Source organism: Pongo pygmaeus, chromosome 8 (assembly GCF_028885625.2).
Source record: "Pongo pygmaeus isolate AG05252 chromosome 8, NHGRI_mPonPyg2-v2.0_pri, whole genome shotgun sequence".
NCBI lineage: Eukaryota > Metazoa > Chordata > Mammalia > Primates > Hominidae > Pongo > Pongo pygmaeus.
The window spans coordinates 5330184-5358079 of NC_072381.2; the positions used below are offsets into that span (position 1 = coordinate 5330184).

At 38.6% G+C, this 27896-nt stretch overlaps 1 protein-coding gene across 1 annotated transcript; it reads right to left on the reverse strand.

Annotated features, from left to right (window-relative positions):
* On the reverse strand, positions 1–27896 carry LOC129006137 (aldo-keto reductase family 1 member C15-like). Its single transcript, XM_054435493.2, has 11 exons — positions 27810–27896; positions 25232–25399; positions 24092–24208; positions 22986–23063; positions 22053–22175; positions 17254–17363; positions 16307–16472; positions 14353–14435; positions 6925–12154; positions 6031–6286; positions 1–1497 (listed from the first exon to the last, which is right to left on the reverse strand). Exons 1-9 carry the CDS (start codon positions 27894–27896, stop codon positions 12112–12114), a joined length of 975 nt encoding a protein of 324 aa, XP_054291468.1. The 3' UTR covers positions 1–1497; positions 6031–6286; positions 6925–12111.

Sequence of the window (27896 nt, forward strand, 5' to 3'; positions counted from 1 at the left end):
CAAAATTTTATTAACAATTTATGAATTTTTATTCTTGACAATAAGATATAAATTTCTTAAGCCTTTTATAACCTTTATAACCTTTATTAAGGAGTGAGTTAATGCTTCACTAAAACCTTGTTAATCTGACACAGGGGGTCATATTCTTGTCTTGCATCAGTGTGCCTTTGACATTAATGATTAATCTACAGAGAAATTGAACTTATTTTGTCTCTCAAAATTGGCACTTTCAATCTCACACACCTCTTCCACAATAGTCCTGGGGCCTTGAGGAGTTGAATAGCTTTAATTTCTGGCCCTATGTCTCAGGAATGCAACTTATTTTGATAGGCATCTTCTACTGGGCCTGAAGATGAGGCTTTAATTGTTGTCAGTGTTTAAGATGTAGCAGGACTTGGTGTCCTTTATAGATCCAGGAGTCAAAGCCCTGTAACTCAATGTCACAAGGACTTTGAAAGCACATACAGAAAGATATACAGATGTAATAACCCTACTTTTTTAAAAATTTGTTCTAATCTCAGTTTTTTTAATTTTCTAAGCAAACCAAAACTTAATGGCATAGGAATTCTTTCAATAAACTGTAAAATCTGCTAGGTCAGTTACCAAAAGGCAAAAGAAAAGACTTCCTGCACTGCACAGAATATTATGTTGGAAGAAAAAATCTCCTTTAGACTTTGAAGAAGCATTGTTGAGTAGACTCCAGAGGACTTGAAAGCCATTGATGGCCTCAACAGAAATTTCCGATATGCTAAGTTACAATTGTAAGTGATGCCTGCAGATTCTTTCACAGGCTGTTTCTATAGTATGCAGACAAACAGAGGAATAAATCTTCCCTAAATCAGAAGGACAGGCCTGATTTCAGGAATAGGCATGAAACAGGAGCTTCCCTGTAGCCCTCAGACTAGAAGTTTCCTCCAGGGCTCAATCCCTGACCCAACAGGAATATGAGTTCCTAACTGAAACTGCCAATGTTTGCACCATTGTGAATCCACTTCTTTGATGCCCTCACTAATTATTAAAATAACATGCAAATTATAGAAAATTTAGAAAATACAAGGGGAAAGAGAATGTCACTGACAGTTTCTACGGGGTCAATGAAGGGGGTCAAATGCAGAAGTAAAGACAAAGACAAAAAGACCTATTTTGAAAGAGGGGGTCAGGGGCTCCTTGCTTCTAGTGAGCAAAGGCAGCCCTGAGTTTCTACAGTCTTTCATATTTATTAGGTGGAAAGAGCAAGGAGGGAGAGGTAATGGTTGGTCTACTGCTTGATTTATCACAGGTCCACATAATTGCTTTCTTTGTACAACAGGCTTCAGATGTTCCTATAGATGATCACAAGGAACACTGTGCTTGAGGCATGACTGCCCTCAGCACCCCTTCTGGCGGCAGACACGTTTATCAGTTTTCCAACATTCTGCTTTCATAAGAACAATTTTCTGTTTGCTCATATAGCCTCCAGTGGTATACTGAGTCGGTCATGACTCTCATTCTTTCAGCCTGTAACAAGAGAACAAAAATAAGCTGTAATATTCCCATTCAAAAATACTTAATGTGTATCCACCTACATGATTTTCCTATACAAATGTGTATGTTTGGAGTTTTTAGGGCTTTTAAAAAATTATTTTTTTAACTTTTATGTTCAGGGATACATGTACAGGCTTGTTATATAGGTATGCTTATTACCTGGGTAACTAAATAATTTGTACATCTCCTGCCATGACATGAAATTTACTCATGAAACAAACCTGCACATATACCCCTGAACTTAAAATAAAAGTTGGAAAGAAAAAGATGAAAAAGAATGGTTCAAATATGATGAAAAGCATGTATCTACAAATACAAGAAACTTGAAGATCTGCGGAGACAATACACTGAAAAAGACCCAGACCCACATACATTATAATCAAACTCTCAAAAGCCAAAGACAAGGAGATCATTTCAAAAGCAGCAAGAGAAACATGACTCATGAGGTACAAGGAATTGTGGATGAGGTTATCAAGAGGTTTCTTATCAGACACCTTGGAGGGCATATGAGATTATATATTTTTTTAATTGGTAAAAGAAAGAAGAAAACTTGCCAACCAAGAATTCTGTATCTGACAAAAATGACCTTCAGAAATTGGGAAATTATAAAGACAATGTGATATAAACAAAAGCTGACAGAGTTCATTGCCACTAGAACTATTCTACAAGAAATGCTTAAGGGAGTAATTCACTATGAAATAAAAGAATGTTAGATGGTTATGTAAAGTCATATCAAGTATAAAGACCTCTCATCAAGGTAAATATGGGACAAAATACAAAAACCTGTATTTTTGAAAGTTTTGTTTATACTAGCTTTCTGTTCAAGATTTAAAATTTGACTGAGTGCAGTGGCTCACGCCTGTAATTCCAGCACTTTGGGAGGCCAAGGCGGGTGGATCATGAGGTCAGGAGACTGAGACCATCCTGGCTAACACAGTGAAACCCCATCTCTACTAAAAAGTACAAAAAATTAGCTGGGCATGGTGGCGGGCGCCTGTAGTCCCAGGTACTCGGGAGGCTGAGTACCTGGGACTGAGCCCGGGAGAAGGAGCTTGTGGTGAGCCAAGATTGTGCCACTGTACTCCAGCCTGGGTGACAGAGCAAGACTCTGTCGCAAAAAAAAAAAAAAAAAAAGATTTAAAATTCAAATGTGTACAAATAACTATAAATCTATGTTAACATGTACACAATGTATGAGGTTATAATTAGTGACATCAGTAATGTCAAGTTGAGAGAAACACAGATGTGGAAAAGGGGAATTTATGTACGGAGTTAAATGTGTATTGATTTCAAAGGAGATTTTATAACTCTAGGATGTTGTATGTCATTTTCATGGTAACCACAAAGAAAACAATTATAGAATATATACAAGTGAAAATGAGAGGGAAATCCAAGTGTCCCTAAAAATCAATCAGTGACACACACAAAAAAATGTTAGTAATGGAGGATATGAAGAACAAAATGCTATAGACATACAGGAAAAAAAATATTAAAATGGCAAAATTAAGTTGCTGTCACTAATTATAGTTATATGTCATTTAATGATAAGAATACATTCTGAGAAATGCATTTTCAGGCAATTCAAGCATCATGTGAACACCATAGAGTGAACTTACATGAATCTAAATGGTATATTCTACTATAGGCTTTATGGTCTAGACCATTGCCTGTAGGCTAGAAACAGCAGAGTGCAGCATGTTACTCTACTGAATGCTATAAGGCAATTGTAACACAATGGTATTTGTGTACCTAAACATATAAAAGGAGCAGTAATAGGTTTTGCAATCTTATAAATCCACTGTTGTATATATGGTCAATCATTGACCAAAATGTTGTTATGCAGCACATGAATGTACTTTAAATGTAAATGGATTAATCCCCCACAACAAAAGGCAGATCAATTTGCAAAATGGATTAAAAAAGGAAACAAGATCCAACTATATACTCAGCACTAGAAACTCAGTTTGCATCTAGAGATGTGACTAGTATGAAAGTGAAAGACAGAAACAGATATTCTATAAAAACAGTGACAAAGAGCTGTGGTGGCTATACTAGGACCAGGAAAAATAAAATTTAGTCAAAAACTGTGATAAGATATAGACAACATATTATATACAAGCATATCTCAGAGATATTGCAAGTTCAATTCTAGACTACTGTAATGCAGCAAATATGACAATAAAATGAGTCACACAAATATTTAGATTTCCCGGTACATATAAAGTTATGTTTACACTATACTGTCATATATTTAGTGTGCAATAGCATTATGGCTAAAGAAAAAAATGTGCATGCATTTGTTAAAAATATTTTATTTCTGAGAAATGCCGGTAGTCATCTGAGCCTTCAGCAGGTCATAATCCTGTTGCTAGAAGAGGTTTTGGATATGATGTTGATGCCTCCTGACTGACCAGGGTGGTGGGTACTAACGGATGAGGTGGCTGTGGTAATTTATTTTTAAAAAAAAAGAAACAATAACGTTTGCTGCATTGATTGAGTCTTTCATGCAAGATTTCCTCTTTCACTTACACACACACACACACACACACACACACACACACACACTATATGTTTTGTTTCTTGGGACAACCCTGACTAATATAGATTTTGGTATCTGGAGTGGTTCCAGAGGAATAGAATTTTGAGTTTCCTGAATTGGTTTTGGGGTTTCTGGCATTGTCGCTCTAATCAGATTAGACTTGAAAATGCGAAGGACTTTATTTCCAATAATAAAGAGAGCACTGATAGTCCATGATATGAAGTATTTATAGAGTGCACAAAACATCTGCATTGATACTCTACTTAACAACTTAAAAGAGGCAAAAAAAATAGTGACTCTGTATGTGATACTTTCAAACATCTGTGGAAAACTAAGAATACAATGATGTTGGTTACTTGCACCTAATATTGCTGGAAAGAGGAAGGAAAGAAAAGGATGAGCTCAGGAATTCAAAATCCTGGATCAAGCTCACATGACCTAAGAGCTTCTAGGTGTGCCCTGAGTGAGAATCCTATGTCTTACAGCCACAGGGCTGAAATTGCTGAAAATCAAATGCAATGACACCAAAAGCACAGTCAACAAAGGAAAACATAGATGAATGAGACTTCATAAATTAAAACATTTTTATATCAAAAGAGACTACTAAACATCAGAAAGCAACCTATAGAATGGGATAAAAATATTTAGTTGCAAATCATATTTCTGATAAAGCTGAATACCATGAAATTTCCTGGCAGATGCCCAGCACCCTCAACTTTATCCCAAGCTGCCTTTACTCAGCTGCCAAGACACTTCTTGGTGTCTTCAGACTTCTGTGTGAAGTTTCTCCAGAGTTAAACCCTGCATGTACCCCTAACTTGATGTAAAATTTGGATTATGATATCTCCTGATTGTACACAGATCAGCCTTCCTGTTCTATCACCATTTCCCTTCTCTCCTGAATTCAGAATATTTTCTGACAGTCTTTGGATTTATACTTTGATCTAATCCTGGTGACTCCCAACTAGACTAACTGGAAATGCTACAACTGGTGAAAGTTTTGTTTTCAATGTCCTTGTTATAGGAACAGAACTGTGTTGCTTCATTCACATCACACCAAGCAATTCAGTATATTCTCTCAACAATATTCAAAAGTAAACTCTGTTTCTCTTCTCTTTGTGGGTGTGTGTGTGTGCGTGTGCGTGTGTGTGTGTGTGGATTGGTTTGGTTTTTTGAGAAGGAGTCATCCAGGCTGGAGTGCAGTGGTGCCATCATAGCTTATGTAGTCTTGGCCACCTGGACTCAGGTGATCCTTCCACCTCAGGCTCCCTATTAGCTGGAACCACAGGCTCATGCCTTCTCGCCTGACTAATTATTTTATTATTTGTAGAGACATAGTCTGTGGCCCAGGCAGGATGTGTGTTTTAAGACTAAAATTTTTTAGACTGCACCAAAATAAAACAACTCTGAAGTGCCTGTGACACAGGATAATCCCTAGGATCATGTGAAGGTGGACAAAGTACCCGGTTACTTGCCTTTCTCTCCACATCTTTCCTCCCTTCTGTATTTTGGGGATACTATCCACTCCTCTTTCATGCTACTGTGCTCCAGGAGAAATAAAAACGTGGGACAGAATAACTCTTTCTGGGTTCACACTAACAGCCTCTCAGGGTTGGAGGGGAGCTTGAAGGCCAAATTAAACCAAGTAATTGGGGAAAGTATCAGATAGCAACAGGAATAAAATGTGAAGTCCATGGATAAACACCTTTATTATGCAAGGAGTTTATCCTAATCTATAAGAAAATGTCTGGTTCTCAAAAACAGAATACAAAAGACTTTTCCTCTGGCAAACCTGCATTTCAAACATCACTGGGAATTCATCCAGTTGTCTTCAATGAGAGTCATTTCAACACACCCTGCAGCAAATAACTCCACTGTTAGTGCTTTGATAGTTAGAAAACTCCTCTATATGGTGCACATAATTTTCAATCCACAAATTGAGATGAGTAAGAAGAAAGAAAAGTTACCTGTTTTCTTGAAATTGATTTTCTTTAGGCTGTTGCAACCTTGATCCTCCTTGTCAAATGCCAGCTGAGGATCTGATGGCCTCACCTACAGACCCAAGGTCTTGGGTGGTCCCTCCGGGTGTCCTGCTCTGTTTCCATGGAGACACCCATGGCTCCCAGAGCTTAGCCCCATTCAGGCCCAGCTGCTTTGCCTTCCGTGAACATCACTCCAGCTCCAGAGGGAAAAGGGATGGTTTCCACCTTCAGATATCAAAGTCTAAATAGGGATATGGGAGAGCAACAAATGAAAAAGGCTTAACATAATGGCCTGTAAAAGTAAGAAAAGATGGTCACTGGGTGGTAACTGTACTAGGAGACAAAACCCCACCATCCAAAGGCATTTTTCTTCCTCTCCAGGCTACAGAGATTTTCTCTCAGACAGTGTCTGGAAGATCCCACAACATGACACAAAAATATTGGATTCACAACAGAAACCGATCAAGGACTGTTGTTCAACTGCATTGAAAGTTAGAGTAACTTACCCTATGTGGTCACAAACTTTGGAAGTTGTCTCTTAACACAGCTGTGCTTGTCATCTCTAAAGCACTCTGCTTTGTCCTCCCTGACCAAGATAAACCCTAACCTCACAGAGAGCTGCTTAAAGTTGACAGTAGGCTCAGTGCATCTGAGCAAGGTAACTCTGTACTCACTGTCCAATAAACTTAATATTTCTTCTGGCTAACTAAAGGGAAAGTATAGTAGTGATAATAGCAATGACACCAACACTACTAGCTAACATTTTGAGTTTCTATTCTGTATCAGGCAAGACTATCAGGGAATCCTCTCAAACACCCTATAAAGTAGATTTAACTTGTCACTTATTTTACAGAAAAGGGAACAAAAAGGGTTACTTACTTGTCCAAGGTGATTTGAAGAAGAAACTGTGTCCTGAATATGAACTCTCAGTGAGTGAAGATTCCTAAAGATTTTTTTAGATCCATGCCTTTTCTGCATTATTTGTTATTTTAATATCACTCAATACTACGGCCAACCCCTAGAATCTACTGGAGCCATGCTGTCAGGATGACTCAGCAGTTTTCACACATTCTGACCACTCTTGTATAGGTACAAAATGCAGGGTGCATTGTAAAGAGAAAATTATTAACTTGGATGGTTGTTTGGATTAGAGTACAGGCAGGTGCAAAAAAAAATCTCAAATTGGTTTAAAATCCACAAAAATGTGCTAGTCCTATAAAAAGAAGTACAGAGGAAGGGTAAACTCTGGGTGTCATCCATGAGAGTGCAGAACTTCTCTCATCTTCTCCTTTTTCTTCTGTGTATTGATGTCATCCTCAGGCTGGGTGGAGACTCCACAGCAATTTCACACCTCATCTTGCAATGGGACAATATCCCCTTGAAGAAGAGAAGCCACCTCTCTTCAAAGGCTCCTTCTTAGAAGTGAGGGAAACTCTCCTAGAAGTCCCCAGCACAGTGCTTCTTATGTGGCGTTGGCTAGGGCTGGGTCACAACTCTTAATCCACAGTGACTCCTATGTCAACCACAATGAAATTAGCATGGCTGACCTAAACAAATTATTTAAAGTAAAACCGATGTTGGAAAGGCAATCATCTTGACTGCCGAAACCATAGTAAGAAAGTGCTTTTCTTTAAATTAGATGTTTCCAAACTTACATATGTAGAATTAGTGGAGTCTGATCAATTTCAATTTAATATATTATTTAGCCTAATTTTCATATGTAAACTTGTATGGGTATTGAAAGAATGCAAAGAGGAAAGAGGAGAGACCTAATGACAACTTTGATGAATCAAGAACTTGATAAATCAAGGGGTGGTAGAAACCGCAGTTAAGAGACTTGATTAATATAAGATGTGTCCAAGTGAAGGTTTCATAGATGAAGCACGTTTAAGTAGTAAACATGGGATCCATTGCCTGAAGTATAATCCAGACATGAGTAGAAATTATCAAGAGTTGAGAATGTCAGCAAACTGAAAAGCTTGAGTTTTCCATATGAAAAATGAAAGAACATGTCAACAGATCCTGAGAATAAATTTTAGAATAAAATAATGAAGGGCATGTATCCAGAAGGAGGAAATACAATAAGGTCAAGATTACATCAGCTTTAAAGAAACAGATATTTATTCATGTGGTTTTCCTCTTGATATCTGAGACAAAAGTCTAGAGTTTCAGGATCCAGTGGCTGGACGTAGAATTCTTTCTATTACAAACATTAGAAAACTAAAGTTTAGTTGCTCTAAATTTACTTACAAAGCTAGTGTAGTAGGCTCAATAATGGCCCCCAAAGACATACATGCCCTTATCTCTGGAACCTGAAAATATGTTACCTTAATGGCAAAAAGGGCTTTGCATATATGATTAAACATGGATCATGAGATGGAAAGATTTTTCTGGATTGTCCGGGTAGACCAATGAAATCACAAAGTCTTTATAAGTGGGACCCATGCAGGTCATAGTGAAAGAGATGTGAGAATAGAATCGTAGATCAAAGACTGAAAGAGGCTACACAGCTGGCTTTGAGGATGGAGGAAGGGGCTACGAGCCAAGAAATGCTAGAAGCTAGCAATGGGGAGAAAATGGATTTCCCTCTGGACCCTCAAAAAGAAATGCAGGCTTGATGACACCTTGACCTCAGCCCATTAAGTCTGATTTTGAAATTCTGATCTCCAGAACTGTAAGAAAATAAGTTTGTGTTGTTTCAAGCCACAACATTTGCAGTATTTTGTTATAGCAGGATCAGAAAACTAATTGAGACATTATTTCAGCAATTCTCATCCTCTCTCTCCTGCATCATCAATTTTCCTCTCTCTTTTAGATTGTTCCTGAAAGCACACAGACATGCTGTTATTTATGCCATCTCAAAGAAAATTCCCATTCAAATTCACTTTCTTTTCCAGTGACTGTTCAAATATCTGGTACTGTTTACAGCCAATTCTTTGAATGTGTTCAAATATCTGGTACTGTTTACAGCCAATTCTTTGAATGCTTTCTGCACTTCTGTATCTAACTCTGCTCTTCCTACACTTTTTTGAATGCACTCTATTCAGGCTCTTGCCTCTACTATGCTATCAAAGCTATTCTTGACTTTGTTATGGTCAATTGCCAATCCCAGTGGTCAATATTGAGTTCTCATCTTACTTGTCCTATTAGTAGTACTTGACTCTTTTCTCCTTAAAACAATCTATTCATTTGTCTTCCAGGACAGAACAACCTCTCCCTTTACCACATACCAAACTAGCCACTCCTCAACATACTTACCCGGTCCCAGTTCTTCTGTCCCAGGCTCTTGAGAATAGAATGCCTCACTCTGTTTTGTTTGTCCATGCTCACTCATCAAATCTTATCTACAATTATATCATTTTAGGGCTTCAAGTGGCAACTATTTTCTGACAAATCTAAAATAGTTTTCTTTGGCCTATACCCTCTCTCTAACCCTGGAATTATATGCCGAAGGTCTACATGGCATGTTTACTTGGACACATAATAAAAACAGCATGACTGACCTAAACAAATTATTTAAAGTACTACTGACATTGGAAAGGCAACCATCTTAACTGCATCTCAAACTTAACATGTCTAAGGATGCACTCATGACGTTGTCACAAATACCTGCTCCTCCCACATCCTTTTCATTCCAGCAGTGGCAACTCCCTTCTTTCAGGTGCTTAAGCCAAAATTTCTAGAGTCAACTTTTTCCCTCTAACCCTACAGTTAATACACTAGGAAGCCTTGTTGACACTACCCTAAAAATATTCCCACAAATGTTCCCACACATATTCCCGCAAATGTTCACCACCTTTACTGCTGGTAATGTGTTCCAAGCTCACATCATTTCTCACCTGAATTTTTGTATAGAGCCCTGAGAGGAAATACCTACACTTTATTTTTCAGTTGTGTCTTCCCACTGTATCATCTAATTAGCCTTTTAAAACATGTCATCCATCTCCTGTCGCTCCACTGCTCAGAACTTGCAATCATTATTTTTATTTTTTTTTAAGGCAGGGTCTCACTCTGTTGCCCAGGCTGGAGTGCAGTGGTGTGATCTCGGCTCACTGCAACCTCCACCTCCCAGATTCAAGCAATTCTCCTGTCTCAGCCTCCCTGTAATCCCGAGTAGCTGGGATTACAAGCACATGCCACCATGCTCAGCTAATTTTTGTATTTTTAGTGGAAACGGGGTTTCATCATGTTGGCCAGGCTGATCTTGAACTCCTTACCAAAAGTGATCCACCTGCCTCGGCCTCCCAAAGTGTGGGATTACAGGTGTGAGCCACCATGCCGGACCTCAATCATTCTTCATTGTTCTCAGAATAAACAAGAAAGTTCTTTCAAAAGCCTACAGGATAGAACCCCCTTAGCTGCTCTGAACCTTATCTTCTGGACCATCTCCCTCGCTTACAAACCTCTACCCACGCTAGCTAATTCCTGTCCTATTAATGTTGCAGGAACTCTCTTCCTTTACACGCATAGCATTTCCTGTTTCATGTGCAGGAATTCTCTCCGCCAACCTCAAATCTGCATAGCTCACTCAAACTTTTGCATGAAAGTCACTTTCTCAGTGAAATCTTTTCTGGCCATCCTATTTAAAATAGCACATTACACTCCCAATTCTCACACTACCTATTCTTCCTCTCTACTTGATTGTTCTCCAAGTGGTTGTCAGGAATTAAGAAAGATCTAGGATTTTAAGCTAAGTTGCAAGCTAATAAATCAGCTTGCCAGGCTTCATGGAAGCTGATAAAAGTAATGAAACTTCTGGATCAGATAAGAAGGATAGTTTACTGCTCATGACAATATCTCTAATCAAAGTAACAGATTTTTTTTTTTTATTTTAGAGATGAAGTCTCATTTTGTTGCCCAGGCTAGAGTACGGAAGCTATTCACAGTCATGGTCATAGCACACTGCCAACTGAGACTCACAAGCTGAAGCAATCCTCTTGTCTCAGCCTCCCAAGTAACTGGGATTTCAGGCATACACCACCAGGCTGGGCTTGTAAGATTGTTTTTGTGCGGGTTATTGAGTTCAAGTCCCAGAAGACGAAGTAAAGGACCCAGTGGTCCTTTACTTCCACTGCACATGTAGTGGGTTGAGAGGCAGGAGAAAAACCTTCAGTTGAGAAGGCAGTAAGAATGGATGCCATTTGGAGCCAATGGACTAGAGAAAGATATGTTCTATTACTGGACTACGCCTTCCATTTCTTGGAGAGAATTACTATCTCTATAGGCCAACACTGTTCACTATACAAATTTCCCGAAAAAGCAGGGTGAAATGAAGAGCAGTCAGTGTCCCTGCTTGTCAAATGTGCAGGAATGTGAGAGGCCATGCAGAATCAACTCTCTAAAAGAACTTACCAATTTCCAACTACACACTTCCTACCAGATTTATTTCATTTATGCTGTACTTCGTCCACTAAAGTATAAACCCAAGACTTTTTTCTATCAATTTCATTCACTTTTGTCTATTTTATTTATTGATAAAACAATATCTGGCACACAATGGATATACAATAAAGTTTTGCTGGATGAATAAATGCATAAATGGCACAATATGCAAGAACTAATACAATGCCAAAACATGGGTAGATGAGTAAAAAATGAATAATAAGATGTACTGCTTTACAACAAGTAAAATATAAATTTGGATGTTGTGAATATTTGATACCTTAAAAATACTTACGTTAAGTTTTGAAAAAGGATACAATCTGAATGTTGAAGATGTTTTCAAGTTTGTAAATAAAAACGCACACACAAAAAATATATACATTTGTATAAGAAAATCATGAAGGAAGGTACCCCAAATATTAAGTATTTTTGAATGGAAGAATTACAAGAGTTTTTTTTTATTCTCTTTTTTCTTTTATTTTCTAAATTTTCTGTAATTTCCATGTTATTTTAATAATCAGGAGAACAAACATCATTATTTTGTAGCCTTTTATTTAATAAAATGAAAGGCAAGCAACCTGAAACTAAATACACTGCTTTCTAATCTTCTCCACCAAATACAGAAATCCTCTCTAGGTTGCCTGAAAGGAGAAAACTCTGATAGTAACACTCAATAGCTGAGAGTTAATATTCTTCAAAAAATGGATAATAAGGGTGGTCAACAGCACTGAAAGAAAAAAAGGGATATTAATTGATTAAGTTTTTTATCCATGCTGTCGTGGAGAGAGTGTTTCTCTGAAGACACAGACAGCATGGGCTAAAATCTCTGAATTTACAACCACGTCCCTACTTGTACCAGGCACACATACAGACATGCTCCCTGTTCATGTGCAAATGGCACATGCATGCCCAATTTCCATACTCACATGCGAGTGCCAAAATGACAAGCAATTGGATTTAGATTACAAATTCTAAGAGAGTATAAGAACTGCAGATGAAGGTCTTGGGTCCATTAAGACCTGGGTAGCCTTTGTCCTTGGATCATGGGGATGGTGGCAGTGAGGATTGCATTGCTATTTTCCACTCATTCATTCCACAAACATGTATTGTGCATCCTCAATGATACAGGGTCCTTGCAATGAGAAACTTCTAATCTATGGAGGACATAAAATGTATCTCTAATAACCAAAAATGTGATTGCTGTTTCCCTAATTATAAGGAAGACCAGCAAAATGTGATTCCTCTTTCCTTAATTATAATTTACAGGATTATTTGTGATTCAGTAATTATATTACTGTTTGTTTTCCCTTTTTCTGTGTTCTTTCTTCTTTTTTATAATTTGTTCTTTTTAATTGTGTGTCATTAAAAAGTACTTTCTAAGCAGTTAAATGTGCCAGGAGCTGTATTAACATAGGGCCACGGAGATGAGTAAGATGAGACATTCACAGTCTCATGAGGCAGATCACAGATTATACTTAAGGCCTGTGAGTATAGAAAGGTTGCTTTCCACATTTTTCTCATTGAAAATGTCTTTTCTTGGAAGCCTGGTATGGTTTTACAAAAAGAAGGGGGACCTTTCAGATGTGTTTTGGAGACTGAGTATTTTCCTAACTAAAATGATATTTCTCCCGCTTCTAAACTCCCCTCCAAACTTGGCTGTGTTTGATTAGTCTTCTTTCTCCTCAACCCTGAGATCCTGCCACAGTTGATCCAATGGAACGTCATGTTTGTGAATAAACTAAAGTGAAGTGATGTTGGGTTCCCTAGAGGTGGGTTTCAGATGGACGAAGATGACACTAGAGTAAGAGTCTTGCCTTGAAGATCCAGAGAAATTCCAGAGGATCTTAACTTGGTGGAGGCCACTGGGGACACTAGCACTGAGGGTCTATTAATTTCATAATTCATTTGTCATTCAGCTTAGTGAGATTATATAGCTGAGGAAATGGGAGTTGTGAAGGTAAAGAAAGCCAAGGAAGACAAAAATTTGGAAGAAATAGTTGGTGTCTCGGAAAAGGAATGCCACAGTAAGGAGAAATGTCACTGGACACTTAGGGGAGGCCATGGAAGCAGGGGCCACTGTGACTTCCCCAGGACGTATGCACATTTGCTTTCATGGACCAATGCTCTATACAAATATTAAAATTAAGTCTTACATTGCCTTGGTATAGACATGAAGATAGACGAGGCTGGATTCATTATTACATATTCATCATTGTTGTATTCTCTTTTTCTTCTGACTTTAAAATAAATTAAAGCTAGAACATTATCATAGGCTCCTGTAAGTATTATGGGTCATAGACACCGTGCCTTCTATTCTAATAGGCAGTGGCCCTGAGTGCAGGACCAGGCACAGGTAGTAAGGGCATTAAAGAAGTGCATTCACGGCCGGGCACAGTGGCTTATGCCTGTAATCCCAGCACTTTGGGAGGCCGAGGTGGGCAGATCACGAGGTCAGGAGTTCGAGACCAGACTGACCAACATGGTGAAACCCTGTCTCTACTAAAAATACAAAAATTAGCTGGGCGTGGTGGCAAATGCCTATAATCCCAGCTGCTCAGGAGGCTGAGGCAGGAGAATTGCTTGAACCCGGGAGGCAGAGGTTGCAGTGAGCCGAGATCATGTCACTGCACTCCAGCCTAGGCAATAGAGCAAGACTTAGTCTCACAAAAAATAAAAATAAATAAATAAATAAATAAATAAATTGAAGAAGTGCATTCACAATGGTGCAGACGTCAGCAGTTTCACTTACAGACTCACATTCCTGTTGGGTCAGAGATTGAGCCACATGAGGACTATAGGGAAGCTCCTGTTTCATACCTATTCCTGAAATCTGGCCTGCCTTCCTGATTTAGAGAAGATGCGTTCCTCTGTTTGCCTGCATATTACAGAAAACAGCCTGTGAAAGAATCTGCAAGCATGACTTACAATTGTAACTTAGCATATCGGAAATTTCTGTTGAGGCCATCAATGGCTTTCATGTCCTCTGGAGTCAACTCAAAGTCAAAAACCTGAAAGGAAGAAAACACTCACATTAACCTTTCCCCAGGACAGCAGCTTCTTCCTGGAAATACAAGGCTTTCCAGGGGCAGAGGCAAGGATGGCAATATGTAAAGTATTTCTGTCCTCATTGGCCTCTAGGTGAGACCTCTTCCCCCTGAGTTCTGCTACTTTTCCATCCCACCTCCCTCCTGCTCTGCTCCACTTCTCAAAAGAAAGACAACTTATCAATCTAAGACATTTCTAGAGAATTGCTTGAGACAGAAAAAATAAATTCTTTATCCTAAACAAAGGCAAATCTGGACAAAATACCTGCTTCCTTGACTTGATCACACTTGGTCAGGATTTTCCTTATTCACTTCCCCTGGAATTTGACCCAGTCTTTGACTGTGCAAGCCTTGGAACACAAGACAAGACAACCTTGCTCCAAGAATCTGTTGGCCTTAGAAAAGCATTTCTTGATTAATTGTTCCACCATACCACTTGCTCATTGCAGGCCCCCAAATACTATTTCCAGCTACTACTAAGTAGTACCAAATACTACTTCCTTACAAAACAAAACAAAACAAAAAAAAAACTTTTTTGAATATATTTATCTTACTTAAGCCAAGAGTTGTTTTTATTTGAAAACACATAGACACATAGTCCCCTGATGAAGAATCCCTTAAAGCAAAGAAAAGAGATATGTGGTTTAAAAATATTAAGTTCATTATTTCATGCAGAAGATGGAAAACTCAGAGCCCTATCTATCTCTCTATCCATCTATGATATACATATCTATCTAATGTCTCTCTCTCTCTCTACCTATATCTGTCCATTATCTACCTATCCACCCATACATTTACCCATCAGTGATTCATCTTAAAAATATACTCCAGAAATGACATGGGTATCACAGGGATATGTATTAATATGTTGAGTTAAATTGAAAAATACAATAAGATTTTTTTCTGTATGGTAACAAGATTTAGATTTGCCTATTTGATTTTTGTATAACTTAAAAATTTTAATCTAGAGCTACAAAGTTGTGAAACAAATACATTAGAAAATATGCTTCAAATATCATCCTTTGTAATAACTAAACTCATGCTGATTTTTCTAACTGCCATCTTTAAATGGGAAACAGCATACATAGTCTTTCAAAATTCTTTTAGAATTCAAAACAAAGTAAATTAAAGACCACTGATTGATCTAATGGATTGGAGTGTATATGAGGAAGGCTTCAGGCAAAATCTTTACTCATTGATTTACTATTAATAATTTGGCCAGTCTATGAAATTATACCTAGCTTCCTACCTGCCCGGGGCACTGCCAGGGGAAAGGTGATATAAGATGACCCAGAAGGAGTCACTGCATTTAGGGTCTCACAGTCCAGAGAGCACACTGACATCTTAGCAAACAATGTTAAGTTAAAAGGGAAAAGACTCACTAACAGAACCATGCCAGGCACTACTGTGGTGAAAAATGTGCTAGGGTGTCCCAATGGTTATGTATGTATGATATATAACACAGCAGGTAATCCTATTTGAGTTTGATCATAAAATACAAATAGAGGTTTGTCAGATAGAGATGGTGAAGGAGAGAAATGAGGGTCCTTAAAGTTATTTACCATGTAGAACTCCTGAAACTCATGAAAATGATGGAGTTGAAATTTGCTTAGTGTCACACAACTAGCGAGTGGCAAAGCCAGCCCTAGAGGTGATAAACTTTAGGACTGTGAATCCAGTGATCTCTCTTTGCACTCTTCCATCCTGCCCCCTCCCTTAGCACACAGAGGAGAGAAGCACGGGCATGAATGACATGTGGTGCATTCCCCCGCGAAGAGAGATCGCCCAGACCAGCGCCCATGGCTCACTTTGGAGCAACACCACTTGACCTGTACCTGGAAGTTCTCTTTGATTCTCTTCTCAGAGAAGCTCTTGGCCAAGACCACCACCCCCTGCTGCAGCTGGTAGCACAGGGCAACCTGGCCTGGGCTTCTATTGCATTTCTTGGCAATGGATTTCAAGGTTGGCTCCTCTAAGAGATATGGGCTATCTGGGTCCATCCTGGAGAAAAACAACAGATATGAAGAGTATAGATGAAAAATCTAGAGTATGCTACCCCTTTTGTCCAAAGCCCCAGACAATGAGAGAAGATACAATATAGTATGTTTCAAGGTGTCTCATAAATATTCATAGAGATTTATTCGCAATTGTGGCAAACTGGAAACAACTAAACTGCCCATCAATAGGTGAATGGATAAACAACTTGTGGTGTACATGTCCATACAATGGAATATTTCACAGCAGTAAAATGGAAAGAACAGACACTTGCAACTACAGGAATGAATCTCACAGACAGGTTGAGCAAAAGAAGCTACACAAAAGAATATATATGACTTCTTTACATCAAGTACTACAGCAGACAAAACTAATCTAAGACCGAAAACATTATGAACATAGTTGCCTAGAGGTGGGGAGGAATTATCTCAGAAGGAACACCAATTAACATTTTGTGAGAAAGTTTCTATATCATGATAATAATGTGGATTACAAGTACATTCATTTATCAAAATTATACAGCTAACATATGCATTACAGTCTATGTAAATTTCACCTTCAAATCACTTTGAAATTGTATTTGGAGTGGGGATGGGAGAAGGCAGATATACAAATGAAACAGGAGGGAAGGAATGTTGGTGATATTGAAGGTCAGTGGTGTTACACGGGAATTCACTACACTGTTGTGTTCACTGTTCTATGTTTGACTTTATCTATAATGAAATGCTAAAAGTTTCTTAATCAATAGAGTTGCTGATATAGATTAACTCTTTGATACTCTTATTACCAGTTTGGGTCTCTGTGAGATGCCAGGGCACTGTAGGCAACTAGGACAATGTCCTTGGACTTGCAGAACTCCAGGAGTTTGCTCTGGTTGAGGTAAGGGTGACATTCCACCTGTAATTTTTCAAGAACAAAAGGTGTCAGAATACATGAGCAAATAACCACATGTAAATTTTAAAATGCTTTGAAGGAATATCTAGTACTATATTAATATATGTACTATGTATTTCAGATTGATCATTTTCCCCATGCACTTTCTGAAATGCCTTCAAATTCCATCAGCAGTCATACTAATACGATAACTTACTTATTCTTTTGTAATTAGTGTTTTAAAATGATTAAAATCTCTTGTGCCCAAATTATAGTCTCTAAATGACATTTCTACTCAGAGAAACCAAGATTTCTTAGAGAAATGGCTAATTCCAGTTCTGACTGGGGAAGCTACAAGTTCAGCCTAGAACAGCTTACATTCTAAATGGCAAAGAACATAAAGAAAATGAGGCAAGTCAAAGGACCAAGAAGCTCATTTGAAAAGTTTCCTGCTGGTCAAAATGATGGAAAGTTGAGCATCAAAAAGAATAGTAACTACAATGGTTGGGAAAAGGACATATTTGTTAAAATTCATGAGTTCAAATGACGTTAACCAAATGTGATCAAATCGTTAGCTCTAACTTTCAATTTACAGAAAGTACAAAAGGAACATGTTAAATTATATCACTGGATCAACCAGTATATCCTATACTGAGAAAAACTTACAGGAATAAAAGGCTTAAGTTTTCATTAGTAAATTGAAGGAAAGAAAGAGGTAGAGTGAGAATGAGCGCCATGGAAGAAGATGAGAAAGAGAAGGTAGAAGAGCAGGAGGAGAAGAAGGAGGAAGAGAAGAAAGAGAAGAAGACAGAGGAGGGAGAAGAGGAAGAGGAGGAGGGAAGTGAAAAAAAGAAGAGAACAAACTTACTTATTAAAAGCGTGATTTGGCCAGGCTCAGTGGCTCACACCTGTAATCCCAGCACATTGGGAGGCCAAGGCGGGCAGATCATGAGGTCAGGAGTTTGAGACCAGCCTGACTAACATGGTGAAACCCTGTCTCTACTAAAAATACAAAAATTAGCCAGGTGTGGTGGTGCATGCCTGTAATCTCAGCTACTCAGGAGGCTGAGGCAGGAGAATCGCTTGAACCCGGGAGGTGGAGGTTGCAGTGAGCCAAGATCACGCCACTGCACACCAGCCTAGGTGACAGAGCGAGACTGGGTCTCAAAAAAAAAAAAAAAAAAGTGATTTATGAAACATATCATCCAATTGCAATGTATGGGCCTTATTTCCACATCAATTTAAATGAATCAACTGTAAAAATATGATAAAAATTATATTTTAGCACTCATATTTCATAATAACAAGTAATTATTGCTACAATTTCAAGTGGTACAAAAGTATTCTGGCAATGTTTATTGAAAGATTTAGAGATCTTTAAAATATTTTACAGAACATTTTCATATAAAATGATATCATGTCTGCTTCAAAATAATACAGAGGTAGAATTATCTATGTAACATGTTTGGTTGTGAGATAATTATTGCTTAAGTGTGATGATGGATACATAAAAAGAAAATGATTATAACATGAGGGGATATTCAAAAAACTGATTGAAAATGTGCATTATGAAGAAACCATACATGGATTTCAAAAAAAAATGCTCCAAAATCAACTGGTACTAATTCATTATGACATGTCTGAACAAGATCTAGTTTGAGGCATTGAGAAAGATAAGACAACTCCCCTATCAGAGAAACATGAATTCAGTTAAATTGAAATAAGAACAAAAATCAAATTTATTGTGAAGCATGGGTGGAAGAATGGTGAAATTATTGACTCTTTACACAAAATATATAGGCAAAATCCCCCAAAGAAATCAGAAGTTCATGAATGAATAATTCATTTGAAGAAGGAAGGAGATGACGCTGAAGATGAAGCCTGCAATGGCATACCATTCACATCAATTTGCAGGAAAAAAAAATTGTATCTTACTAGTGCCCTAATTAAAGAAGACCAATGATTAACAGCAGAAATGAAAACCAACACCATAGATATCTCAACTGGTTCAGTTTACACTATGGTGACTGAAAAATTTAAGTTGAGTGAACTTTCCAATTCATGGGTGACGAAACTGTTGTGGCCAGATCAGCTACAGACAGGAGCAAAGCTTTCCAAGGAAATTTTAGGTAAGTGAGATCAAGATCCTGAAGCATCTTCAAAGAATTGTAAAATGAGGTGAAACATGGCTTTGTCAGTATAATCCTGAAGACAAAGCGAAATCAAAGCAATCGCTACCAAGATGTGGAAATGGTCCAGGCAAACCAAAAGGAGATTGATCAAGAGAAAAGATCATAGCAAGTTTTCTGGGATGCTCAGGGCATTTTGCTTATTGATTCTCTGGAGGGCTAAAGAAGAATAACAACTGTTTTGAGAAAATTAGCCAAAGTTTTAGTATGAAAACACCCACAAAAACTTCACCAGAGATTATTTTTCACCAGACCAATGCTCCTACTTGTTTTTTTCATCAAACGGGCAATTTTGCAAGAATTTTGATAGAAAAATCATTAGTCATCCACCTTACAGTCCTGATTTGGCTTCTTCTGAGTTCTTTTTGTGTGTGAATCTTTAAGAATCTTTAACAGAGACTCTTTTTTTTACAGTTAATAATGTAAAAAAAAAAAAAAAAATTGACATGATTAAATTACCAGGACTCTCAGTTATTTAGAGATGAACTAAATGGCTACTATTTGCTATTAGTTCACATACTTAGTTCATATACTCAGAAGCATATACTTATGCTTTAAAAACTATATTGAATTTGGTAAATCTTATTTTGAAAAATAGTTCATATATTTATTAACATCTTTTAATTCCATTTTTCCATGAACTTTTTGAACTCCTCATATTCTCTATATCTTTTTAAAAAAAATTTACAAAAATAAAAACTTTTAAAAGTTATAAAAGAAATATTTTCATGTCAGATATAGGAAAAAATACAACAAAGTCACCTAGAATTTTACCAGAACCTTGTAGCAATTCTAATCATTTTGTATGCTTAATTTTAGTCATTTTTATTGTCCTTAAGATGTTAAATAATTTAAAATTAGCATATATACTGAATAGTATAGATTAACATATTTTATAAGAATCCTGATTTTGTTCAATTATTTCTCCCTTCCTCCATATTCAGCTTCTGTGCCCCAGAAGAAGCCAGTTCACACTTTTGTGTCATGAACTTCCTTTCTCTTACATTAATTGGTTTATGAAAGGCACATTATGTTGTTCAAGCCAATGACATGAGAAAAAAATTGCTAGAAAACTTCTGTGACCATTATTCTTCTCTCTTTAGAAACAGCTCCAGAAAACCCTCTCTGCCGTGCTGAACATGAATGAGGAGACCTATAGCCCAATTGCCATGAGGAGCCATTCCGAAGCTATCAAACATGGAGCACAGACAAAATATATTCATTTCAAGAGAGTATCTTACAGCTTCTAGAGCAACCAAGACCCAAACTTTCTATAAGTGAATCAATTTTAAGCATGTTTGAATTGAGTTTTCTGTTTCTTCTGGCTTAAAGGCATCCTGTAAAACAGAATAGTATATAATTCTCTGATATGCTTTTGATATTATAACGTAAGCTTTCCATTTTTGCTATTAGTCTTCATAATATCCTCTCAAAGATCTCTATGAAGCCATCAGAATTTTAATTAATTCCTCATTTGTGGATATTCAAAATTCTAATCATTTGGTTTTAGAAACTATATATATATATGTTAATATATATTATATTACTATATAATATAGATGGGAGTTTTTAACACGTTTTGTCTACAAATATCCCTAGAAATATAAAACTAAGACAGAGTATACATTTTTGAACTGCTTTTTGTATAATTATCAAAATGGTCTACACAAAGCTTTAAACTTAACAATGTCATAAATCATGTTTGATATTTGGCTATATTGGATGTTTCTTTAAAAATCGTATGTTTTGATTATGATTTATACACCTCCTGTTTCTCATTCCTTTCCTCTGATCTGGCTTTAGTGCTCACCACTCTGGAGCAGGCCTTGTATGGCTTCCCATAACCTCTATGCCACTAAATCCAGCCACCTTTATCCTTCCCTATTGGAGTGTTTGCTCACAGTAGGACCCACCTATGTCTGACTCAAGCCACTTCAATGCTCTTTCTTTGGCTCCCGACACCACAGTCTCCTGGCTGTCTCCACCTGTCTGGCAGCTCCTGTTCAATCTCCTTGCCAGTGCCTCTCTGCCTCACCCTCTCCTGTGAACTTTCCTGCCTGTTCCTTTTCATTCCATGAACTTTCCCTAGGAGAGCTAATCCTTGTCTGTGAGTTGTTACCATCTATACAGCAATAATTTCAAACACTGTGTCTCCACCTGGACCACCCCCCGAGCTCCAGACCAAAGCGATCACCTCCCAACTCTGCCTCTGCTTGGCTGTCTCATAGGAACTTCACACCCATCCCCAAATAACTGAAGTCCCCTGAGCTCCAGACCAAAGCAATCACCTCCCAACTCTGCCTCCACTTGGCTGTCTCATAAGAACTTCACACCCATCCCCAAAGAACTGAAGTCAGGCTCTTCTACTCCACTCAAACTGCTTTTTCTCTAGTATTTTCTCTTTCTATGAAAGGAACTGTCATCTACACAGGTGATATAAAGCCAGAAACTTGGAAGCATGATTAAGCAGCAAGTGTGTAAAGAGCAGAAAATCAGAGAAGGCCCCAGTAGGCTAAGGGCTCACCTGGTTGCAGGTGGGCTTGTACTTGAGCCCTGGCTTGTTGAGGATGAGTTCCAGCAGTTTGTGATTGAAATTGGACACCCTGATGGACTTGGTTAAACCTGCATCTTTGCACTTCTCCAGGGCCTGGGGAGGAAGGAAATGGGTGGTGGACCTTTACTGTAGTTTGTCCATTTCATTTGTCACTGACTTTTTATAAACTGAAAATCTGATTTATGATATATTACAATTATAATGAATCAAATAGTTTTATCACTTGAATAAATTAATTTTGAATGCCTTTCTTGTTCTGCATACATATTTGTCTCCTTAATTCTATTACATGCACACTCGGGACACCAAATAAACATAAAGCTGCTTTTCCATTTCCTCTTACCTATCCCACTCACTTCTATGGTACCTATTTTGCTGTTAGGATGCAATAGTTAACAAACTACACCATAGTCAAGGGCAAAAGAAACTCTCAGCTTTTCCTCTAGTAAAGGGTTTGTTGCTACCTCTTTCTACAATGATACAAATAAATGAATGGTATAGGTGTTGCAAGGGCAGGTTCACTGTCCTGCACCTTCCACCCTCCTGCTGAGTCAGGCCGCAGCTGTTCCTCCTCTGTGATGTGTTTCTGTTCTGGGATAAAGCGCTGACTCCTTTTGTGCTTGTCTATGTTGACTCCTTTTTAGGGCTCATGTCCTCAATCTGATCTTAGGGGTAAAGCTGCTTCCATGTCTATGTAGAGCCATAGAAGTTAAAATTAAAAATGGACCGCAGGGGTTATCTCATTCCACTCCCTCACTTCAACAATGAGAACATGGAGGCGCAGAGAAGTTCCACGTCTGAGGTCAGACAACTGCTGGAGCAAAACCTCATCTCTTTTGACCCCTCCTTCTGTGATTCCAACCTCACCACACAGTGCCACCTGGTGTCTGCAGCAGAACATACCTCCCATGTGTCACGAAGGTCCACAGTATCAAAAATAATGTTTCCACTGGCATCCTTAGGCAGCAATTCCTCCCCAGGCTGGAAAACAGAGGATAAAGAAGGTTTTCTATGAGAATTCCCTTTCTGGTGCCTGAGGAGCTTAGCCACACCACTTTCAGAAGGCTGTGATTATTCATCTAAGCATGCGTGTGTGCACGTGTGTGGATGTATGTGCTTGTGTGTCTGCATGTGCAGATGTGTGTATGCATGTGTGCATGTGTGTGTGCCTGTGTGCATATGTGTGTGTGCATGAGTGCACGTGTGTGGATATGAATATGTGTGGATGTGCATGTGTGTGTGGGGGGTGGAGGTCGGTAAGAGAAGACATGGGAAAAAAGAAAGATGAGAACAATCTGAGAGACTGTAGCAAAACACTTTTTCTCCACAGTTACCTGCAGGCTCCTTCCTCCATACACCCCCACACTTCACTAAGAATGCCGTCCCTACAGTTGAAATTTATTTCATTTTCGAAGGACAGGCTGGTGTGGAAGACAGCGCTTACCATAACTATTGATCAGTGTGTTTAGCCCCAGTTTATGCTCACCCAACTTGGATAATGAGGACATCAGACGTGCTCAGCCAATGTCCACTGTGATGAGAGGTTGGATCACTGAAGCCCAAAGGAGTCCAGTTGTGCCATGTGTGCCATCCCATGTACCTCTGTCTCCTGTGGGCTGAGGGATACATACGGGAGAGACCCTCACCATAAAGAGGTGGAGATTTCACGTTGTATCTCTGTAGTCTGTAGTAACCTAATAGCTCAGAACCTACACTCAGAAACACAAGCACTAAGAAATGCAGGGCAATGCCCTCATCTCTCTAGCATAGAGGAAGTGAGATTATCGAACCTGCATCTCGCTTAAGGCTGGGGGATGAGCACACACAGAAAATTTCAATGTCACTCGGCTGTGAAGGAGACTCGTGAATGATTTGCAATTCTATGCAATTCACTCAAATCTACCCCTCTCTGAAAGAACCCAGGAAATCAAGCTGAAATGAGACAACAGAGGTGCTAATAACAGTGATGAAACTGTTTGGGGCATAAGAAGGGAAAAACAAAAGCTGACCTTCACGGTCAATGGATTGTGGATAGTGAAGAGATCGACATAGTCCAGTTGAAGTTTCTTCAGTGACTTTTCCAGGGCTGAGCGAACTAATTCTGGTCTAAAGAAAGTTGTCCAAAGCTGCAGTGAACAAAAGAAATAAAAAGTAGCTTATGCTTTCACACATTTGGGGACCAAAATTAAACATAACAGTTAGAAATTGACACGTGAGTAACAAAACACTGTGGTCTAAAACTAAAAGAACTGGGGCTACATTTGTGTTATTCAGGGTAAATTACATCCTTGATGAGATGCTGAGATTTACTTGAATGACTGCAAAGTAAGAAAACTGTGAATAAAACTTAGATGGAGCAGGAAAATCAACTTTAATGCATCAAGGGTTAATGGCATCATCCTCTGAGAGCAGTCAAGAAATGTCAGGACAGGGGGAATGGAATCTACTGTCCTGTATAATGAATTCCTCAAAACAATTCTGCTGAGAGATGCATTCTAAAAACAGGTTGTCATCAGTGTAAACATGCATAGGCTGTATCTCCAGTAACCAAAGCTTTATTTACATTGGAAGAAAGGTTTTCCACCCTAGGAAGATGTTATAACATTCAGGAAACTCAATGCTGAGTTGAAAAAGAAAAAAGTATTTCCTACTCTGGCTCCCTTTTCTGAATAACATCCCAACCTCACTTGATATGTCCTGAGAACAATTACTGAAGAATTAATGGAGTGGCCCCAGAGTGCCTTGGGTAATCGTATAACAATTACTTAAGTATTATCAATCTCATCTTATATATGAATAATATCTGCTGCTCAGAGACATTGAAGAACAGTGTCTCACCTTTCACACATTTCAGAGCAAAGCCTTTTCTATGTTTTGATAATGTGCCTTCACAATATTAGGTAATAAATACATGGTTCCTATGTTTTGATAATGTGCCTTCACAATATTAAGTAATAAATACATTGTTCCTATGTTTTCATAATGTGCCTTCACAATATTAGGTAATAAATACATGGTTCCTATGTTTTGATAATGTGCCTTCACAATATTAGGTAAATACATTGTTCAAACTGAGATCACATTGTTTTTCTAAATAATACATCTGAACTGACGGTGGCCTCTGGCCACTGCACACACAGAAATTTCACCTTGGTGGTGTAGAAAATGTCCTCTCTCTTCACAGTGCCATCAGCAATCTTCTCTCGAATGGCCTTTCCGACGTCCTCCTCATTTTGGTAGAGGAACGCTGCATCAATGTGACGGAAGCCTACATCAAGAGCCACTTTGGTGGCTTCACCAGCCTTGCTCTTGGGGGTCTATAAAACAGGAGTAAGAGGAGTCAATGATCTGCCTGACTCAGAGAAAATCAATATATTTCCACAATGGCATTTTCTTTTTTTTTTTTTTTTATCTTTTATTTTGGGTTTAGGGGCACATGTGCAGGTTTGTTATATGGGTAAACTGTGTGTCATGGGGGTTTGGTGTACAGATTATTTTGTCACCTCGGTAATAAGCAGAGTACTCGATAAATATTTTTTCTGATCGCCTCCCTCCACCCACCCTCCAACCTCAAATAGGCCCCGATGTCTGTCGTTCCCCTCCCAGTATCGCTGTGTGTTGTTCAGTTCCCACATGTAAGTGGGAACGTGCGGTATTTGGTTTTCTGTTTCTGTGTTAGTTTGATTAGGATAATGGCCTCCAATTTCGTCCATGTTGCTACAAAGGACATGATCTAGTTCTTTTTTGTGGCTTCACAGTATTCCACGGTGTTTATGTACCACATTTTCTTTATCTGGTCTACCACGGATGGGCATTTAGGTTGAGCCCATGTCTCTGCTATCCAATAGCATCTTCATAGTCTGCTGGCCTCCTGCTCCCCTTTTGATCATGTGGGTTTCCACGATAGACTTGCACACTCCGAGGACAGCAACTAACCTACTGTGAGCTTCTAGCCCCAAATAAATTAGTGGAATAGGCTTCACCCTGGAGCATGGAAAAATCACATCTCATTCCATACGAATCAATTGTACAAGAACAACCAACAGGAAAACTTGTGATACTGAGAGAAATTTTCTAAGGCACTCAATAGGAAGGACAGGTCAATCGATACACACACACACACACACACACACACGCTATATACATATACAGCTGACCCTTGAACAACACAGGTTTAAGCTGCACAGTCCCACTTATACATGAATTTTTTCAATTAAAATGACAAAGTGTGCCTGCTTCTCCTGCCTCCCTTCCCCCTCCTTCACCTCTTCTGCCTCCGCCACCCCAGAGACAGCAGCCCCAATCCTTCCTCTTCCTCTTCCTCTTCAGCCTATACAGTGTGAAGACGACAAGGATGAAGACCTTTGTAACAATCTACTTCCACTTAAGGAATAGCAAATACATTGTCTCTTCCTTATGATTTTCTTAATAAGAGTTTCTTTCCTCTAGCTTACTTTTCTCTAGCTTACTGTATTATAAGAATACAGTCTACCATACATATAACATGCAAAATAGGTGTTAATCAACTGTTTATGTTATTAGTAAGGGTTCCAGTCAATAGTTGGCCTGGTTTCACCCAGCACACAGATGTCACCTCACCAAGCTGGCGTTGCAACGTTAGGACGATAATATGTATATGCTCTGCCTCAAATTTCAAACAGGGGATAGTTTAATGACTAAATCTGAGATTCTGCCCTAGCAAGCTTCCCAGAACAGCAGGACAAAAGACAGCACAACACACACGCAGGAAAAAAACTTCTCGTTCCTGCAGTGACTTAAGGTAAAAACACCAATTAGAGTATTAAGGAAGCTTCTTTTTCACTTAGTGCATTTGAAATGTCTGAATATTAAGCACATGCACGTATTACAATTTATTATGGTAAATAACGGGGTTATGGGGAATTTTCTTCTATTCTCTATGGCACTTTTCTGTCTTTTCTAAGAGTAATAAACATTACATATAACATATGTAAGACACACATTACGCCTAATGGATGAAATGGATAATTATGTCATTGAAAACCTACTGACCCTTTCTGGCAGCTGTTATCTAGTGATATCTCATGACAGAGTTCTACCAAGATTGAGACCATCCATTGGTCTCTCATTTTGGGGGCAATCCCTCCAAAGCAACCCCAAAGCTGCCCTTACGTTACCGTGACCAGAGTGTGACACTTCAAGTTCTCTGCCGTGAACTGAGTGGATGGCTGTATTTCAGTCCTTACTGTGATGTTGTGCCCCCTAAGTCTTCTCATCGAATTACCTAATGTTTTGAATCACAGTGGCTTCTTACATGACAAAAGGTTTTGATGGTCGAAACTCCCTGGCCAATACTTCCAGCCCCAACAACCTCACAGCAAAGCTGCCGGCAAGTATTCATGTTGGCTTCCACTCCCGCCTAGGCCCTTGGCCCTTCACGTTTCTAACCAAGAGTGGAGCGTTTCTGAGCAGGTGGAAGATGACAGCAGCCTGCGTATAGGTGTTTGTTTTTTTTTAATGTAATAAATAGTGAGTACTCACCAAGGATGGTTATTGAGGAATTAAATAAGATAATGCACGGAAAATATTTACAATACATGAAGCCATTTGATATATGTTAGGCCACAATAATAATAATAAAAAGAATTCGCCAAAAAAATCAACCTCCAAACTCTCAGAGTCAACAGCTTATCATCCTCTTAGTGCAAAAAAAATATAAGACCCTTCAGCCTCCTGGGGTCCACTTACATGATCAGGAGCATAAGTGCCAAATCCCAGCATCGGCATGACGTGTCCATCATTCAGCCTCACGGAATGGCTTTGCTTCAGATCCAT